The sequence below is a fragment of the Heliangelus exortis genome, chromosome 6 (genome assembly GCF_036169615.1).
Source record: "Heliangelus exortis chromosome 6, bHelExo1.hap1, whole genome shotgun sequence".
NCBI lineage: Eukaryota > Metazoa > Chordata > Aves > Apodiformes > Trochilidae > Heliangelus > Heliangelus exortis.
Window position 1 is genome coordinate 25,007,590 of NC_092427.1, and position 21,133 is coordinate 25,028,722.

General features: G+C 40.3%; 1 protein-coding gene across 4 annotated transcripts in view; it reads right to left on the reverse strand.

Annotated features, from left to right (window-relative positions):
- The window catches only part of MTX2 (metaxin 2), a 36,237-nt gene extending 18,097 nt beyond the window's left edge, over positions 1-18,140 (reverse strand). For 2 of the 4 annotated variants that reach the window (XM_071747264.1, XM_071747263.1), the window contains exons 1-3: positions 17,625-17,977; positions 2,952-2,999; positions 1,932-1,978 (exon numbers count right to left, since the gene is read on the reverse strand). In XM_071747264.1, the coding sequence (XP_071603365.1) occupies positions 1,932-1,978; positions 2,952-2,999; positions 17,625-17,751 (222 nt within the window). In that variant the 5' untranslated portion in view covers positions 17,752-17,977. The other 2 variants (XM_071747265.1, XM_071747266.1) reach the window with 2 other exon arrangements.
- Positions 18,141-21,133: the final 2,993 nt, after the last annotated feature.

A 21,133-nucleotide genomic window follows, 5' to 3' on the forward strand; every position in this document is an offset into this window, starting at 1 on the left:
CATCTGAGTTCAACAAGCCATGAACAAGCTATGTATCTGCTCAGGTGATATTCTCATTTCATGTCTCCCTGGCATCAGTTAAGAGGGAGAAAAGGAATGGTAATAGTGGGGATGAAAGTCCTGGATACCAGCTCCTGTTTCTCCTCCTATCTCCCATTCACATTTCTTCTTTAGGAAAAGAGGTCAATGCCAAAGAAAAACAAACAAACAAACAAAAAATAGCAAAAAGATACCCAGCAAAAAGATAAGCATAATTCTCATCAGAATAAAAAGTAAACTCTAAAACACAGGACCTCAGCAACTTCTTTATGTAAAACACACTGCCACATTTAAAGCTTTCTGATGCCTAAAGTAGTAATACATAACTACAGATCCTGGTATCATTTCAAAATGAATCAGACACCAAGAATAGCTATTCTTTTGCAGTCACAACCATGTTACACATTCTTCAAAATAGATATGATTCCCCAATGCAAAATTGTTCTATAAAGTTTAAGATCAGATATCTACTGGAGCCATATTTATAGTCATGGCTACTATCAGCTGTCCTCCTAGAGAACATTGAAGAAAACTAAGCATTTTTAATATATTATAGTTAATTTATCATCTAAGTGACATGTGTAGGATAACAATGGACTGGAAAACAGTAAAGCAAAATGATGCATTGCAAAAGGAAACTTTAGGGTTATATTGTTTCTTTTCTTTGTGTTTTAAATATGGGCCACACCTATAAACATTGTTAGATGGTAAGAAAATTCATGAGAACTATAAAAGATACAGTTGCTGGAGTAAAATGGAACACTGACGTCAAGCTAGCAACAAAAACAATTATTTGCATTACTGTGAGGCAAGATACAAAACACACTGACCAACAAAGAACATTTCCCCATTTATTTGGTGCATCAAAGATGACCCATCTTTCCAGCAGGGTAAAGGTACCTTCTTGATGTGATAGAATGTATTCTTAGAGGTTTTTCCTAGATTGCCAGACCAGAAGTACAAAAAGTTAAGAGGTCTTGGAAGTAGTTAGCACAATCAAATGATCCTAACCTTCTTACCAGTCATGCCACTTACAGCCTCCAACTGTCTTGCTTTGGTTAAATCAGAGATGAGACCTTTTTGGACAGCCCTCAAAGACTGCTTGCTCTAACTACTCTGAACTAAACCATACACAAAATGCAGGAAACAGGGGAAAAGTGCAACTCCCTATTATGCAAAGTAGCAGAAAAGTTGCTTTGAAGAACAGGATCCTTATAGACATCCTGCCCAATGCTACATCTGACAGCCAGGCCCTCTCTACTAATGGGGAAAACATCCCCTCAAGGTTTGGGGTTACTGAACCTAATGGGTTAAAGGAGGTTACACAGACTTCAGAGCCACAGAGGTACCTTTAGGTCAATTAGAGATGTGATTTTGTCAATTACATGGACTATTTCTCAAAACCACATTGGATCTCAGCTCTGTATAGATGATGAAATTGAGAAAACCTATCAGAGACACATAGAGATTTAATGCCCACAGCACACAGCAAATACGCCTCAAGCCTGGGGCAGTATTAACTTTGAAAATTAAATAACCAGCTACATCATGCAAGATGTTACAAGATGAACTAGGATACCAAGTGACAAAGATGGGAACCAGGCACAATTCCCAAAGTAGGAAGACAAGCAGATACTGTACAAACATAGACCAATACAAATACAAGAACAAGCAGCAGCACTCTATACAGGACACTCAGAATCCCCACGTCCTTTAGGCTCTGGCACTTCAATGGCAATGTTAAGCACATTAGTTTCAGGAAAGAAGTCACTGACTTTGACAGAAATAATTCTTAAATTATTCATTTATCCATATACAGTTATTTTAGCTATATAATCATTCAAAAATAAAATTAAATTAACATATTTAGCTTAGAAAAGATGGCATTTTACCTGAACAGCAAGGGAAGATGCATTATCAGAAAGCAAAATTTGATCCTCTGTTGAAAGAAAACCAAAAACAAGACAATTACAAAAAATAGTGCCCATTCAGCTACTGACCTGAAATTCTAAGTCATTCTGAGTTGCATTACACATAAACCAAGGAGCACATAGGTTATTATTATGCAGCTGGGCTAGAAAGCTCTGATACTAATATTAGAAAAGAAAAGAAAAAAAAAAAAAAAAAAAAAAAAGCAGCCAGGAATATTTTTCTTGCAAATGCGGTTGCATTTATCATATATTACCAACATTGTACAAAAAAAAAATCTCACCACTAAAAACCAAATACTTGAGTTTCATGCCAATTACTCCTCTTCTAATCAAAGTTAAATAAAACCGCATCTTCATAACTCGTCTGGCTAAAAAGTAAAAGCCTTCAGAAACCTATAAAAGCAGCTTGCAGTTAATATGGCACACTGTGTCTAGGTCTGTCACACAAAAGAAAGATGACAAGTTCACTGCAATAAAAATTCCATGCTTAGAAGACTAGGGCTGCTACCTATTAGTCTTCATTACTTTGCAGTCTTCTGACAACTGTAGCAGGCTGCTGAGCCCCAAATGGGGGCCATAATGTGATCTGATGATATATGAAGAGCTGCTAAAGGGAGCCTGAACCATCCTAGCCTATACATTTTAACAGTTCCTTTTTACTGAGAGCCCACTTTACCACAAGACTTCAAAAATCTGCTGCCTCAGCTATTGGTGCAGTAAATCTGCCAACTGTGCCTGCAACCACATCATTTTACACTGCCTACAGCAGCCAATATAATGAGTCAATAATAAACCAAGGACCTCATAGGCCATGAATAGCTGGTTTATATTGGCAGATGCAAGCATAGCTAAAACCTCTGACCAAACACAAAGGACTCTTTTAACAGTTTCTGTCCCTCCTCACAGTAATTATCTTAGAGCATATTTAATGTGTTATCTAAAAATAAAGTCACTATTAATTGCTAAAACCAGTGTACCCACCTTTCAGTTGCTGATACAAGGCAGCATTTTCAGGCCAAGGCTCTGCGGCTGTGGAAAAAAGATGAATTACTTCAGCAAGCCAAGCAACAATGTGCTTACAGATGCTAACTGAACATGAACGTTACCTAGAGCAGGAACTCCAATTGCAAAGATGTTGATGTAAGATTTAACCTGCCCTAAAAACATCCCACTGTCATCATCTTCTCACTCCTGTCCTGCTCACACAGACACAACCCAGTGCAGAAAACTAAGTCCCAAAATTCCAAGTTTAAGAAAAGCTAAAATTCAAGCTATGTTACAGAACGGCCTTGTAATTCTCAAGCAGCTAAAGCTTTTCCCTCTACCATAAAGACACTTCTGGACACCCTCAAGAGCAACTATTTATTAAGCTCCTAGACAAAGAATTCTGGAAAGAACGGAAGAAGACACGGAGGAAAGAGTCACAAACCTTCAAGACAAGTATGAGGAATGCTTTGGGGAAATGGAAAAGCTTTCTGCCTTTCAAAGTTGCATCCTCAGTGGTCCTATATATTACTGACAGAGACAGGTGCCTGGGCATTTCGGAAACCTACCCACCGAGATGACTCAAGGGACAGCCTATTGCTTCAGATTATGTACTAGTCAACTGTAAAATGGGGATGTCAATATGCATTAAAAAAACTGCATCATCAGTTGTTCAAAACAGTAACCAGTTGTTAAATAAATAAGTAAGACACGGAAATAAGAGACTACCACATCTTGCAGATGAGAACCGTTGCACTTAATCAATCATACTCTATTTGAATTTATGGGAAGGCAAAAATAATAATAATCAGTACTGATTTACAGTTAATGGTAGCACTGAGATAACAGGCCAACACATTGTTTGGTTTTCATTATGTTCCCTGTTAAGGTCTGATTAAAAATCTATTTTTAAATACCGATTCAAATCTTTTGTTCTACCCAAACCACCTATTTGTAAACAAATCTAATGTTCTAATCACATAAATTGTTTTTTAAAAGCAATAATTTCTATAAATAACTATGTGTGGTTCAAACAGAAATATGCCACTGGCTTCAGTAAGGTCATTCTTCATCCTTCTGACCTCAGAACTCAAATTTAAAAATGCACAATTTTCTAACTATTATTCTTTTTGTATACTCATGAAGTATTAACATTCATGAAGTTGCATAGAACTGCAAAGCTTCTAACACTACACAGTTTTGCAAGGGTCACTGCCTCTAACATTAATGTACAGAGCCTATCAAAGCTACACTAGTACGGACATGAGAAAGCAACTAATCACATTTAAGTGTCATGAAAAAATGTTTTATGTTTTATTGTAGCAGTTATTGGTTTTACACCCCTCCATTAAAATTTTGCCCTGGAGTAAAAATTCTTGAGGTGGAAGTACATTTACTCCTTTAAATAAAGAGAGACTAAGAGAGTGTCTGCCATATTACAGCCTTAACTTTTTAAAATAATTTATCTAACATACATTTCTTCAGATCCACTGAAGTATTCAAAGAGCAAACAGACTGAGAAAATTATGGATGTTATTATTATACTTCAACAAACTTCTCAGCACTGGACTCTGAGAGCCTTACAGAAGTAACAAAGGTACTGACCTCGTAAATACTCCAGCCAACCAGTGAAAACATCCTTTTTACATGCCCAAAAGGGTATGAGAAACTTCAAACTGCATGGGCCCATTTCTAGTGAAAATTTTTGCCTGACCCTCTTCAGGCTGAAATATAAGATAGATATCTAATTCTTGTATTCCAGCCCAAACGAGAAATGGCCTATTTTTAAACAAGCACATAGCTAAAATATTTTAGGCTCACAAAAGTCAAATTAACTTTTCATTTTCCAGCAAAAGAGATGGGTATATTTCAAGAAATTGAAACACAGTTTTAGTTTGGCATGAAGCTATATGCAGCTGTGGATATATATATATATATATATATATATATATATATACACACACACACACTTCTAAAACACACGCACACATAAATATATATATATACACACACACACACACACACACACACATATACATATATATATATATATGTATTTATAAATAAAACAGCCTCTTGGCATACAGAATCCAAAACTACCCTTCTGCTGAGGTATGCCATATTCATGCTATAAACTAAAATAAAAGTAGAATATTTTTGTAACTTGTTTGTCCCTATGGGCTTAAATTTGCCTTCCACATTCTATCAATCACAGATTTTCAGGAACTCTATCTGGTGACCCTAATTTCGTTAGTCATTGTATGAAGTCTTCATCCCACAGCTTCAGTACAGAAGCAGATGCCCAACTTGAGGGTGGTTTAACATCTTGGCATCCACTCATGTGGTTTAGTTGTGTACTAACATAGGTTTTTTACCAATTAAATGAAACGAGGTCAAACATACAGACACATGGAAACCTCAGACTTCATTATCAGTACACCCTAAACTCTCAATTTTAGCAGTTCTAAGAAAATTAATAGATAATATCTCCTGCACCTTATGGTCTCCTAAGGGAGATCACAATTCTAACAGTGTTTGCACAAGGTGGACACATGCTCACAAGTCTTCAACCAAGGTTCTCAGTTGTCTGTACACAAACCAGATCAAAGATTACTAGATTAAAAAAAAATCAACATTACACTAAGATTCACACATTATTACTTTTATCCTAGAAAAAACATTCTGCAGCATGCATTCAGAATTGCACGCAGCAGATCGTGTTCAATCATACCAGAAGTACCCACACAAAGTCTGTGCAATCCTCTGGACATCAAAGAAATAAATATCTACTCATTATCTGTCCCATATATTCCAATTTCTACTCACTCTCTCTCTCGGGATGTTGAGTATTAAATGTTTTTTTTCTGATGGAGCGAGAAGTCTAAATATACATTGCTACACGAGATGTCCAGGTTGATAAGGTACAAGCTAAATCCCAGTATCAGCTCTCAAGCCACTTTTGAATAGTTGTAAGGTGAAAATACGCAGCTAAGACCAGAACCCACTGGGGGAAGAGAAAAAAAATCACTAATGAGATGTCACATGGCCCCACAAGAGGAGAAAGTGTGTAGCATCTCTAATGTACAGCAATGACTCTTGCCTTATGAATGTAGGTGAAGACATAATTTGTAGAATAATAGGCACTAATATTACACGCTACTTCAGTTCTGTCATATTTCCAATCCATCAAGTTGATTAATGCCATAATAACTCCTCACAAACTTATCATTTGTGCACTAATGAAGTCAAATCCAGTTTATCCTTCGGCAACTACAATCATCTGGTCTGTAGATGTTAATTTCCCTGCTAACCACAGCTACTGTGGCACTAGGTATATAAAGGGAAAATTAACAAATGTGATGTCAATTCAGTTTCAGAAGCTTTCAGAATCACAATTATGTGTCAGATCCTACGCAACAGACATTTTTATCATTAGCAGCTCACAGGATGAAATAACTGGAAGTTTGCCTTACAGGAACAGCTTGTCTACATACCTTAAGAATAAGGAACTATTTGGTTCTTCCTTATGCCTCCATAATTAGAGGAATTACTATTGTGTGGTTTTCAATAGGTCTGTCTCTCAGGCTTGCAGTCTTTAGTAAAAGCTGCTTTCCCACCCAACTGAAACTTTTCCCATGCTCAACAAACTCATGTATTTAGTCTCTCATGTGATTTATTTGCTGTTTGTTCAGGACAAGCAAACCTCACGCTGTTGTTTTTCCCTTCTTGTTTTACACTGCTTGTTTTATGCCAGTTATAGGAAACAACTATCTGTGGGATAAGTCCTCCCTATTACATTTGTCTAAAATGAATCTTGAGTTCAAAAGCTACTGGAAAGTATGAATTAAAGGGAGACAGACACAGAAAGCATTACTGCATAAGCACTGTCAGGAATCCTAAGAACTGAGAATTCAGCAGATGAAGCATCACAATGGGAGAAGTCAAATGGCACGTAGATCACCTACATAAAATCTTCTTTGGTTATGGGGATGACTAAAAATGCATGAAAATTTCACTAATCACAATGAATTTGTTAGTCAAAGTGTTTTACTTATTAACAGCTTAGCATAGCAAATGCAGATTTCAAAGTGTTACTGGGGTTCTTAGGTGTCAAATTAAGACTTTTAGAAGAAAATTCTGTGAACTGATGTGCTCTACGTTCCCAGCGGAGTCTTATTACTCAGGTTTCTAACTATCTAACAAGACAGACTCTGGACTCCTCACCTGTCATATCAAGAGAACAACTTAGAAAATACATCATTTCTGATCTTACAAAAAAGTTCCAAAATGCAGAATGAGTCACGAGTCACTAAAAATGTATCGGATTAAGGTGCATTTTTCAGATTTTGTGGTGAAATGTTTCACTTGAACAACATTAAGGCCAGAGACAAATATTCAAAGAGCATTTTGATTTCAACATTTCCAGATGTTTCAAATTGTTATTTCAATAACGAGACTTTAACCACCCAAATACTTCTGGGACAGCAAAAGAGAAGAATGCACATATGCTGTAAGAACAGATACTTAACAACACTGGACCATTCCATCAGCAGTGGATCAGCAGCTTCACCTGAGACCCATGCACATCTCAGCTCCAACTAATGCTCTCAAAACAGGGCACACTTCATTTGCATAGAGATTAATTTTAATTCAAAAATGAAAGGCTGCAACAGCATTCTCCCAGTGAAATCAGTGCAAGAGAAAGCACTACATTCCCAAGACACTCTGCAGTGCCTCATTCCCACCAATTCACTGTCCAGGCTCTTCAGCATCTCTCTCTGAGTGTGCAAAACTCAGTTTTGACTCCTATACTCTGATTTAGTGGGAAAATATTCATCCTGTGTCAGTGCTGGATGGATGGGGGAAACAGGCATTTTCATCCACCTTCCCCAGACAGCTTTACAATGATGAAAGAAAGGTAATGAATAAATGGTTTACAGTTATGCCTTTAATTCTGTTACTTAAAAAGTAAGACTGACTGTGAAAATGAAAAGGCATTAAATGCTTTCCATGTTAAATTGTGGGATATTCTAAACAACAGCTTAGCTGTTTCAGCAGTCTAGCATGAACAGGCAGTTTCAAGCAGCAGGGTATGCGGCGTGGCTTGCTCTGCAAGTCTGACACTCATTTAGCAAACTCACTGTCAAACTGCAGTATTCTTGAATATCAGCCACAGACAAATGCCAAAACCTCTAAATCCAGGCATCAAGATGCTCCCTTCTGCACAGCAAACAAAGTTATCAACAGGTTGAAAGTAAGGAATACAGAGGTTAAAAGCAGGAAAAGTCTCATCTTGAAATTAGGTTGTTCCCAGCTTTTTGCACTATCACAGAATTTCAGTGGGTCAAGAACATTTTTGGAAAGCAAAGCAGACAAAAACAATTTTCTGTTATAAAACTAGCCTAATGCCTCATAAGAATCAAGGATCAAGAATTAACACTGAATGTTACTATTTTGTTATGTCCCAACTACTTAAACCATACAGTGAGAAGTAAATCAAGACAATCTCTGCCCCCAATCTATAAACTAAGAATTATTGAATTCTCAGTATGACAGCAATTTATCCTTTGATATCCTCTTCCTGCTTTTATAAATGAAGTGTTCAGTCAACTAACAATCTCTACCCTGCAGTTCTGTGTACTGTTGTATAGGTGAGGCTAGGACCTGGTCCAGGAATATCTGATCTTCTCACATAAAGCAATTTCCTGAAATGTTAAGAACTAGTTAAGGGATCATATAGAAATAAATTCTAGTCCTTCCCCAAAAACACTACATTTGCATGGACCAGTTTCCTTTCCGTTCAGTTTTTCTTAAACACTTTGAAATTAAACTTGTATAAAAAGAAGGAAAGCTAAAACATCTGTAGTCACCAGTCTGGTTCACATGGCATTAAATGCCTGTTAAAAGTAGCCAAGAGGCAAGATATCCTCTACTGAAAACAACAACAAAAAGCTGACATTAATTTGAATCACTGTATTGCAATATTACAGCTGGAGATACTAACTTACACATCATTCCCACAGTTTCCTTCAGCCTCTCCCTGGGTACAAATTTGATTAAATTATAATGAGATACCTCAAACTGTTTTCTCACAAGAGTAACCAGCCAGTAAAAAGAGATAAAGTCTTACATCTGGGCAACATCCACATCCAACAATATTACTCACGAGTCTCCAAACACTATGCCACAAAGATCATAACATGCAGCAGGAAAGCAGTTACCCTTTTTGGCTTCCCAAGACTGGTGCTATAGGGGGACCTGCTGCTCACTGTGTTCTAGATGTAGTAACCCAAAGAAAATCACAAAGCTATCCCACAGACTGCAGAAAGATTATTAGCTGCCTGATGATAAGATGCACCAAAACCATTCAGATGATCACTCCTCTTTTCATAATTCAAATCAGTCACATTCTCAAGTAGCAACACATTGTTTAAAAATAAAACACCAGGAATTAATGTGTTTCTATGTCCTTATTACAGGAAATAACAGAGAGATATATTTTGATTAATACAGCAAAGCTGCAGCCACTTTGGAACCAAAGCAGTTAAAAATATACATCTCATACATTAACGGTGATCAATAAAGGAAGTACAAGAAAGTTGTGAATTAGCTGCTATAAGACCCACCAGTTCAACCCACCCACACTGAGTATAGATCAATATCATGTAATTGGCCTGAATCTGTAAACTAGTAAGGGCCAAGAAAATTGAAAGCATCAGCAACTCCCTGCCTCTCCTGACAAAGGACCAAAAAGTGTTTTACAGAGCCCTGCCAAATGAAAACCAACTTTCACCCAAGTTAAGCAGTATGCATTAAATCATGTATCAAATAATTATATCATCTGCTTAAATCCATCCCATGCCTCCTTTGTAGAGATATTACCGTTCAGATAAGACATGACCATTCAGTAATTATTGATCAAGCAGACTGTCAACAAAAAGACTCAATCTTAGCAGCAATTCTCAAACTTGACTTTCTGTGGCTGCACCACTGTGAGTCTGCACATGTGAGATGTGATATCACTGCAGCAGCCATTTAGCATGACACAATCTGTTGCATTACCCTCCAAGCAAGCTATTAATTGCATGTATTTAAGTATTAATCCAATTCTGTCACTGTCTTTGAGTTGACTTTACAGAGTGGACATGCCTGCAGTTCAGTCCTCCAGGGTGCTCAGTGTTCTCACTGCTAGGGGAGGCCACAGGAGGGAGATGATGTGTTAAAACACCCATGTGTATGTAGCATCTATATTGATTTCTTGATAAGTAAAGATCAGAATTTTAAAGTGATCATAGAATGATTGATACATAGAATCATAGAATGTTTTGGGTTGGAAGGGACCTTGAAGATCATCTAGTCCCAACCCCCCCCCCAACTCCCACTAGAACAGGTTGTCCAGAGCCCCATCCAACCTGGCCTTGAACACTTCCAGGAATGAGGCATTAAGAACCTCCTTGGGCAACCTTTGCCACTATCCTCAAGTTAAAGAATCTGTTCCTAAGGTCTAGCTTAAAACTACTCTCTACCAGTTTAAATATTAGAAGAAATAATACTAATAAGAATTTCAGAACCTGGTGTGGACTTCCTCACTGTCCTCCCCATGGTTTGCATGCACCTCCAGGATTTCTCCCATTTTCAAAAGAGAAAGATGGAAATCCCCAGCAACACAGCAGCGTGCAATGCCTGTTCAACTAGAGCAAAGGAGAGCAAACAAGCTCTCCCATTCATTCTTGCTTTGAAAAGGAAGCAGCTCATATGCTCCAAACCTCCAGGAAGAAACCAGGTTAGTGCCTGGGTACAGTCACAGAACAGAGCAACCAAGGACCACAGAGAAAAACAGAACTGAATCCTTCCCAAAGTCATTCTTCCATGACCTCTCGTGAGCTGACCAGTTAAGGCTCCCAGGCAGCACTCATACCCCAGTCTTTCTATAACTGATGAAAGATCACTTGCAAACCAAACTCGGCAATATCAAAACACACATTATTTTTTGTTTACTAATTTTGTTACCATATTTTTCTAGAGTAATCTCATTTCCAGCTTGAGAAAAGAGGGTACTAGTTTATCAGCAAACATAACAATAAAATGCTTTTCTGAGACTGTTTAGTCCTAATGGAGCCAGAAACAATTATAAAGGATACTCTACTATCAGCTGTAATTACATTTCTTCAAGAAATAACAATCTCAAAATCAAATATCCGCTGTACCATAGGAATTGTGAAAGGAACCAGATTTTCCCCATCCTAAAAAAAACTAAGATAGTCAATTCAAGAAAAAAAGAAAAGATTTGTTCAAGTCAAGTAATAAAATGTATGTCTGAGCACAAATTGGCAAGAGTACTGTAGGAAACTGCATGAAAGTTAAAGGGATTCCTTTTAGTCTGATTACAAAAAAAAAAAAAAAAAAAAAAAAAACAACAACAAAAAAAGAACCTCACATGTAAAAGAACATTGTAAAATCATACAGCCCAAAAAATCTGGTATTGTCAAATCACCTCTTTTTGACTACAAGCACCTCTGCAGCAGGCTCAACCAACCTGTGCTGCAGACAACCTATTACTAAGCAAGGATAATTTTTTTTTTTTTACCTTTTTTACCTTTACATTTACCTTTGCACATTTTGGTGCACAGAATGCATACTCATTTTTAATTTTATGTCTTTATGTGCAGGAAAAACTTAGGTGGTCATGTTTCACTCCCTACATATTAGTTTCACTCCCTATGTATTAGTTTTCAGCCAAAGGGCAGCTTGTCTCAGTATTTAAAACATGCACATAAGAAATGTATTTTTACTCTGGCATATCACATTGGAGGTAGACTTACTAAGATTGTAAAATATCTAAAGGCAGAAGGGCATCTGTTTTTCAAACTTCATTCATTTCCCTTGGTATTAAAACTAGCCTAAGATCCCTGGACAAAACTCAACGGCAATAAACAGAAGCAATTTTCCAGAGATCAAAGGACAAACAAGGATATCATTTTCTTTCTTTTTGATCACTGATCTAAAACTAATGTCTTCGGGGGGTGGGGGAAAAGTAAAGCATATTGAGTAACTTAATGATCAATTAAAAATCTTTTCAACAATCTTTTATAGATGATTTGAGCAGTCAGCTTCTCAAAACTATTAGAGTTAGAAAGATTAATGTTCTGGACCACTTGAAAGCTGGCACTCTAATTCTTCTTACAGAATAAACACTCATTTCCTATCCTGTTAATATGTGATTGATGCTGAGCTGCTCTAAATAAATTCTCTACCATATTATCCAATTAATATTTTCTACAGCTCAGAAACAAATGATTTAAAACATGACATAACATGCCTGCAATTTATGAAGCTACAAAAATATTTGTTTATTATTCCCTGAGATACAGCATCAACCTCTTAATATTTCTGAAAAAAAAATGAACAGCTGAATGGCACTAAAGCTGAAGTCTTACTCCACGTAAGTGATTTGGTTTTGTATTTAATCATTACTGCATTACAAGAGCAGGCTATGCTCAGCATGCACAGAAAAGGTGCTGAACTGGTGCAGCAGTGCAAATGGGCTGAGCAACTGATGGACACAGCCAAGACTCTTCTGGAAGTCCAGGGTCAGCTGGAGAAGGTTGATCATGGCCACCTCCAGTTGGGTGCTGAGCACCTCCAAAGATGGAGATCACAACTACTCTGAGAACCCTGATGAACCCTGTCCAATGTTAAAGCACCCTTAGAGTAAAATAAGTTTTTCTAATGTTCAGATGGTATCTTCTGTGTTTCAATTAGTACCAGCAGAGTGGAAAGGCACGTCAGAGGTGAATGCATAAGGTGCAGGAAACATGAAGATAGGTTGTAATTTACAAAAAAAAAAATCTGATACATACACAAGCAAGTCAGTGTGGAAAGAAAGTTATGATCCTCTTCTCCATTAAAACCCTCCCCTCAGCTTTTAAAATATTTCTAAAAACTGCTGGGATGATTGCCTTTTAATCACCTGCATGCAAAGGCCTATGCATTATAGCTGTTACATGTTGGAGCAGATGCAGTGCATTGCAGCTGACACAAAGCATGAACAGGACCCTCAGTAACAGGCCAATCAAACCTCATTTTTATGGACATGGAAAAAATTCTCAATCGTTCTTACATTTCCATCCATACATAACAGAATGGCAGTAACCACAGACTTGGGGATAAAATGGTTTTAAAACAAACATCATAGTTAAGTGGTATTTTTTCCTTGCAAATGCACGGTTTTTCTTCCTCACAAATTTTCTTACACCTGTGGGACATTTGTATCTTCTTAGAATCATAGAATAATTAAGGTTGGAAAAGATCTCTAAGATCATCAGGCCCAACCATCAACCCAACACCACCAGTCAACTGAAACATGTCCTCAGGTGCTATGCCCACACCAGTCCACACCTCCAGGGATGGTGACTCCACTACATCCCTGGGCACCCTGCCCCAATGCCTGACCACTTTTTCCATAAAAAAAAAAAATCTAATATCCAATCTGAACCTCCCCTGAGGCAGGGATCAATGAAGGAACATATAGAAGAGCCAAAAGGTCTCCTCCAGCCCTGATGGAGTAGCAGTATTAAACACCAGCCAGGCAGGCTGGCAGCAAAGTCTTGAGACATTTTTTTTTTAATTGGTTGGAAACAGAAATGCTGAGGTACTAAAAGGCTGACTCCTGTTCTTACCTTCGCTGTCAGAGTGGTTCCAAAGAATGTTTATCAATATGGTGATAGGCACTTTATATATATAAATATATATATATATATATATAAATATAGGCAGTGATCAGTAAAGGAACATACAGAAGAGCCAGAAGGTCAGTTCATGGCTTCAGGAGTGGTGCTGCCAACAGGGCTTCGGGTTCTATGATCACGACTTGGTATACAAGGCACCAGAGCCACGAGCAAATAATGTCCCAGAGGGGGAAAAGGATTCTGGGGCAGGAGTTGGCAGGGCTCATTGATTGGGCTTTAAACAAGATTTGAAGGGGGAAGGGGTTAATAATTTCATGCTTGCCTGCAACAAGAAGTGAGGCAGCACACGGGGGGCAGAGGGATGGAGTGCTAGTAAGGGCTCTCAATTGAATTTAAAATCCTCAGGGCATCTAGGAAAATGTATTCCAAGCTTACAACCCTGGACTTCAGGAGTTCAGACTTTGATCACTGCAGGGATCTGCTGGCCAGAGTACCAGGGGATGAAGCCCTAGAGGCAAGAGGGGCCCAGGAGAGCTGGTCACTATTCAAGGATCACCTTCTGTGTCCAGGAGCAAAGAATATGGACAAAGAAGAAGGCAGGAAAAAATGTTAGGAGACCTGCCTGGATGAACAAGGAGCTCCTGGATACCCTATCACAGAAAAGGAATTTTACAAGGAATGGAAGAAAGGACAGATAGAATCGGAGGAATATAAGGAAGCTGTCTGACCAGCAAGAGACCTGGTTGGAAAAGCTCAGTTACAACTAAATCTAGCAGGAAGATCAAGGGGAACAGCAAAACTCTCTACAGGTGTATTAATGGCAAAAGAAAGACCAGGGAAGGTGTGGGCCCCTTCAGAAAGGAAACAGGAGAACTAATGACAAGTGATTTGGAGAAGGATGAGGTTCTCAATAACTTCTTTACCTCAGTCTTCACTGCCAAGGGCTCCAGCCACACTCCTGAAGTCACAGAAGACAATGGCAAGGGTTGGAAGAACAGACCATTGTAAGTCAATGGATTCTAACTAGAGGAGGGCAGATTTAGACTGGAAATTAGGAAGAAGTTCTTCACCATGAGGGTGGTGAGACACTGGCACAGGTTGCCCAGAGAGGTGGTAGAAGCCCCATCCCTGGAAGTTTTTAAGGCCAGGATGAACAGGGCTCTGAGCAACCTGATCTTGTGGGGGGTTGGAACTAGATGATCTTAAAGGTCCCTTCCAATCCTGAAAATTCTGATTCTGTGATTTGCCACCATCCTATCACCAATCAGTTACGTGAAAGAAGAGACCAACACTCACCTCACTACAACCACCCATCACATAGTTATAGAGAGCAAGAAGGTCTCTCCTCAGCCTCCTCTAGACTAAACAATCCCAATTCCCTCAGCCACTCCTCATAAGACTTGTGCTCCAGACTCCTCAAGAGCATCTCTGCTTTTCTCTGGACATGATCCAGCAACTCAGTGTCCTTCTTGTGGTGAGTCATAGCATTCAAGGTGTGGCCTCAAGCAGCACCAAGTACAGGGGAACAATCATCTCCCTAGCCCTGCTGGTCACACTATTTCTGATGCAGGCCAGGATACTGTTGGCCACCTTGGCCAGCTGGGCACACCACTGGCTCATGTTCAGCCATCTCTCAGCCAGCACCCCCAGGTCCTTTTCTGCCAGGCAGCTGTCCAGTCACTCTTCCCCAAGCCTGTGGCATTGCCTGGGGCTCTTGTGAACAAAAACAAAACATACAACCCAACATTTGGCCTGGTTGAACCTCATATGGTTGACCTTGCCCCATCAATCCAGTCTGTCCAGGTCCCACTGTAGAGCCTTCCAACTCTCATGCGGATCAACACTCCTGCCCAACTTGGTATCATCTGCAAACTTACTGAAGGTGCACTCAACCCCTTCACCCAAACCATTGATAAAGATATTAAACAAGACTGATCTCAAAACTGCGCCCTGGGGAACACCACTTGTGACCACTTGCCAGCTGGATTTGACTCCATTCACAGCTCTCTGGGCTTGGACATCCCATTTTTAGACCAGCAGAATGGTACCATAAGAAGTATTCTGTGTCTGAGCAACATCTCTGGAAATCTAGACATGCAGTGGGTATTGGCCAAGATCTTGGATAATTTTTTTTCCCCTAGAAAATTCCTCCATATGAACAAATTCTAGTACTTTTGCCATTATTAATTTTGGGTTGGGGCTGGTCGATAATACAGCAGAGCTAGAAGGCCATGATCCACTGGCAATGGTAATTTTTATTTTCAAGGCAGGTAACTACTTTTGACACCGATCACTTTTGTGAAAGCACAGGGAATGCCATTATTTTATTCTAAAGAATGATTCAGCTGACAGGTCTGCAATAAGGATTTGTACTGTACTCTGAGTCACAGCAAGTAGCTGTGTATCCAGCCGAAGTACAAGATTAGTAAAATAAGCACCAACCATTCCTGCTCTACAAAAATAGCAGAACATTGCCAGTAATTTTCTACTAGACACCTACATATTACTTTACCCATAAAAATAAAATGAGCATCACTTAACCTGTGACTGACAGGTAAAAGATGAGGTGCTACTGTTTTAAGTTTATTAAATTGTAGGAGGGTCCAGAAGTACGCGAGCTGCTCTGATGCCCTCAAAGTACCACCTTAATAGTGCAATTGTTAAGTCTTAAGTCTGAGACTAGAATAAGCAGCATGCAACTACCCCAAAGGGTAGGCAAGAATGCTTCAGCAAGGACAGAAAAAGCCAGTTGCTGCAGAACTTTATGTTCCAGATTTTCAAATATACATTTTCCTGACACTATATTAATTTGGATTTGTCATTGCTGTATTCCACAACTATTAGCTTGTTGAGCAGTAAGCTGTTGTGCAAAAAAATGCACTTTCAATAAGAAAGCAATGAGATACCTACATACAGTTTTGAGTTTGTATCTGTAATTCTGTAAAAAAGTAAATACCAGCAAGCTGTCACTCTAGAATATTCATATAGGTCACAGAGCAGAGGAACCCAGCAGAATCAATACCTAGTCATATCATTATCCTTGTGTTTCACAATAAAAAACACTGAAGAGATCATAAAGGCTAGTAAATGGCATCAATGGTTGTGACCGTGTTCTCCACATCCTAATGATGTAGGGCTCTAGCCCTTAGAATGTAAGCATGGCTTGTGCTAACACCTTGAATTAATGAATGCCAAACCAAGAGCCCAGTGCAACATTCAAGCTTGTCTATGGGTACTTCTTCAAACCCAGAGGCAAGATTCACCAGCATCACTTTACCCACTGGTCTGGGACAAGTCTGCCCTGGAAACTGTTCATTCACAATAATAAATCTAACACGGACTCTTACAATGGGGCCTTTACTGAGTACAAGAGTCAGCTCCCAGGACACTGCCTTCCTCCACAACAGGTCAGAAGGAATTGAAATGCTGTTTCCGTGCAGTGCTGTTTTGTTTTCTTTTAACTTGTGTAGCTGCAAGAAATTGGGATCAAATCAAAACAAGGAGAAACTGGCCAATGAACTGATTTCAGTATGCAACATACTAAATGTATTTGAACTTCCTATCCAGGAATTATCTGAGGTGCATGGTCAGCATTTTTTTCCTTGAAAGTAAAGTAATATCATTTTTGTGTTAAGTAACTCCACAGGGATACACATTTCTGTTTTCTGATGTGCAGTTTACATGGCCCAGCTGAAGCAGATCACAAAAGCACTAACAAAAAGCAAAGGTTCTGTGACATTTCTCCGCTTCACAGGAGCAACTCAGGGAACCCAACAGGTGCCTGTGGGGCACAGGAAAGGATGGCATCACACTGAGCTCTCTCCACAGAGCGGGACTCCACTCCAGCTGCTGAAATTATAAATATGATGCGGGTTTTTGGACCACTGAAGAAAAATAGCTTTGAGGACAAAGAAGTTACTAAATCCAAGTAAAAATAGTCCCTAGTATAGTTGGAAGTTAGGGGCCCCTCAAAGGAGGGTACCTGGTGAGCCTGCCCGCTGTGCTGCGGGGGCCGTGCGGGGTGACCTGCCCTCACCTCCGAGTGACAGGAGGGCGAAGGGAAGGGCGCCCAGGGCCGAGCTCTGTACGGCCCTTCCGGCCCTCCACATCCCTCCCCGAGGCACGCGTGGCCGGCTCGCTCCCTTGGCGCCCCACTCCCGTCCCGAGGGGTCACCCAGGGGCCCGAGGACGCGGGGTTCGGCTCCGCACCCCAGCGGGGCGCCTCCTGCTCCGCCATCGCCCTCAGGCCTCGACCCGGAGGGCAGCGCCTGACACCGAGCGCGGCCTGGCCCAGCCCGACGCGTCCCGCCCGCCCGCGTCTCTCTAGGCCGTCCCCCGCCCCTCACCGGCCAGCTGAGTCACGAACGCCTCCGCCACCAGCGACATGTCGCGACGGAGGGCGAGAGGCCCAGGTCAGGCACAGGAACTGAGAGCCACGGGGGCACCGACTGCATCCGGGGCCCGCCCCGCCCCCACCGCCCGGGGCGGGGCCTCCCCGGTGCCGGGGCAGCTGCCGGAGTGCCCGCCCGCCCCAGCGAGTGCGCACATGGGGCGATGAACAGGGTAGAGGAGCTTTGAAACGGCAGTAAACATTGGCCAATATCGCGATAGATGACTGTGTTTATCGTGGGTTGGAGGGGTGGGTGCTGGCAGGGCGCCAGCCGACGAGCGGTGCTCGGGGCGCCGTGGCGTTTGTCAGAGCTCCCAGCAGACGCCAGACCCCGCAGCAGTGTAAGCACGGCGGGTGGAAACCCGGGATGGGAACCCGCGATGGGAACCCGGGATGGGAACCCGGGATGGGAGCCCTGCCGGCGCTGCAGCCTCATCCTGGTAGGAGAATGGGAGCAGCCGGTAGGGAAGGATAACCGCAAGGTGACTCTGCAGCTCTCGCTTGGTGGGACGGGCCGTGTGAGCAGCTTCGGCCGTGGTTCTGCAGAGAGGAGTCGGGGGCAAGGCTGCGCTGGACCCGTAGAGAAACATTAAAAACCCTTTAAAAATACCGTGTTTGAGGCAAAGTTCCCAGACATCCAGAACTGGTGCTGTGGATGGAAAGTCAGCTTAAGGTGCCCCACGTGATATGTAGGGACAATGTCTTCAGGAGCTGAGAGGGGCAAGTTGAGACTATTTTACATTTCTTTTGATGAAAGAGTCCCGATGGATGGACTTTGAAGTTTTGAGGACGGTGTGTGTTGTTGGTTGTTGTGTTTTTTTTTTTAATTCAGTTTAAAAAGAGCTATCGGGAATGTTACAAACAGCTCTAGGGTCTCCCAAGAAAGGTGACAGAAGCCATCACCAGTCCCTCTGCAATCTGTAGAGCACTGATATATGAGAGAGTTTAATCCCATTAGTTCTCTGAAGGTAACAGAAATGGCTAAATATGGTTTAGAGTCTGAAAGCAGGAAAAAAAAAAAAAGTTAAAAACTGCCACATAAACTGCAAGTTAGAATTCTTCTGATGTAAAAGTGAACAAAAATGTTAGTTCTGGCTATACAGCTTTGGAATATATTTCTCCTCTGGACTGGTTCAGAATAATGTACCACTTGAACCATTAATTTATTTTTTTTTACCTTTAAAACACAAACATTTCTGAATCTGACAGAATCTTTTCTGAGAGTCTTTTCTGAGAATCTTAGGTGCTTTCTTTACTTGACATACTGTAATATAGAGAATATCCAAAGTTTGGAAAAATACCATCAAATATAACCAGTATGTGGATTGCAAAGAAGATAGATGTGTGAAGGGCTTGTTCCATGATTCTACAGTGTCACTCAATCCTCATCTCTTTAGCCACACTTTAGTAAGAATTCTAATTTTAGCAAATCGACTTTTACTGGTAAAGGACAGATAACACAATTACATTTCACTCTTGTAGAGCAAGATCTTAAGTCTTCTAAGTACCAGAAGAGATCTGTGGAACAGACATAGAAATGTACTAATGTTTGCAAAGTCATCTGGTGAAGCTTACTATTCAATCACTAAGCATCATTACTAAGAATACATTCTTTACATGGTAGTGGAGTCATGCTGTTAGAGCAGTAGCAAAAGCAGAATTAAATACACTGGAACTATGAGAATTGAAATCAGTGAATGGAAGAGGGCTGATTATCTTAAAATACCAATGAAAGCTACATTTCTACTTACAGTTATAAAATGAATAGCACAGAATTACAGAAACTCTGAGCAGTCTTGAGAAGTCGAGTGGCTTTTTATTAGGAAACTAAATCAACCTATATTATATTATATTATATTAAGACAGTGTGTTATAAATGTTGAGTCCTTTAATCACCATCAGTACTGGAAACTCATTTTGGCAGCGTGCAAAAGGTGCCCTGGTAAGGTTGAGTATGAACTAGGTATGAGCTTGGCCAAATCCACAGGTTAGCACCCAACTGAAAAAGGCAGATGTCTCTGTAGTGCTCCGTTTAATACAAGGAGCTTATCTCCAGAAATGGAGATGGATGATGAAAACTAAGTCAGGAAACAGAATTCAGGAAATAATCCACCAGCTATAAAAAAATTCATATGAACAGGCATCTTTTGGCAGATCCAAACAGTTAGCAAGAACAGGATGAAAACTGAATGAAACAGAGCCCATGCTTCCAACATGTGGCAGGACAGGTGCTCAGGCTTCCTTCTCTGGGACATGAGATCCAGGCAATGTTCTTTGTGTACTCTCAGTTCTCCTCCCACCAAAAGGACTGTTTTAGCAAAGTATCTTGTAGGAATGCCTCCTGAGAAAGGAATGTAGGAATGACAGATAATAGCAATGAAACCAACTCCATCACCACCTTCACCTTTATACAAAATGCTGCTCTCATTCCCCAGCTCTCTGAGGAGAAGCATTGCTCTTGTGGGCCTGGCTTCCTGCAGGCCCTGCAGATGAACCATTTCTTCAGTTGGCCACACCATTAACAAACTTCTTTCTGGTAATATTCGTGCCACACCGTGGAAGACTCCCCAGCTTTCACAGCTTTTTAAGGGCGTGAGAGCAGATCCCAAGGTGCTTGTCCCTCTGATTTCAGTGCAGAGAGAAGGATGCACTTTCAGATAAGATTTCAATGGACACACAAAAGCAGAATTATGCTCTCCCTTGGGCTTCACATTACAGGATGTCAGCTGGAGCAGATCTAGAAGAACCATTAATCCTTAATAAGGGTCTCACCTTACACAGACATGCCTAAAAGATGGAGTACAGTTTTTTTCACAGTCCATGTCTACACATGCGCTGCCTTTACCAGTTAAGGAATTGTTTGCTAGGGTTAAACTGCCCACTGGGAAAACAGGACTAGGTTATATATGTATACACTTCATTTTAAATAGAATGGAATTTGTATAGCAGTAAACTTCTGCCTGGAAAAAAAAATTAAAAACAGTTCTGATTTGTTCCCTTAATTATTATTTAGATATCTTTTAACATGTATAGGTAATTTGTATTGTTCTTTTGTTCCATATTGTTATGTAATAAAGTGTTTGTCTATCAACAGTGCATGC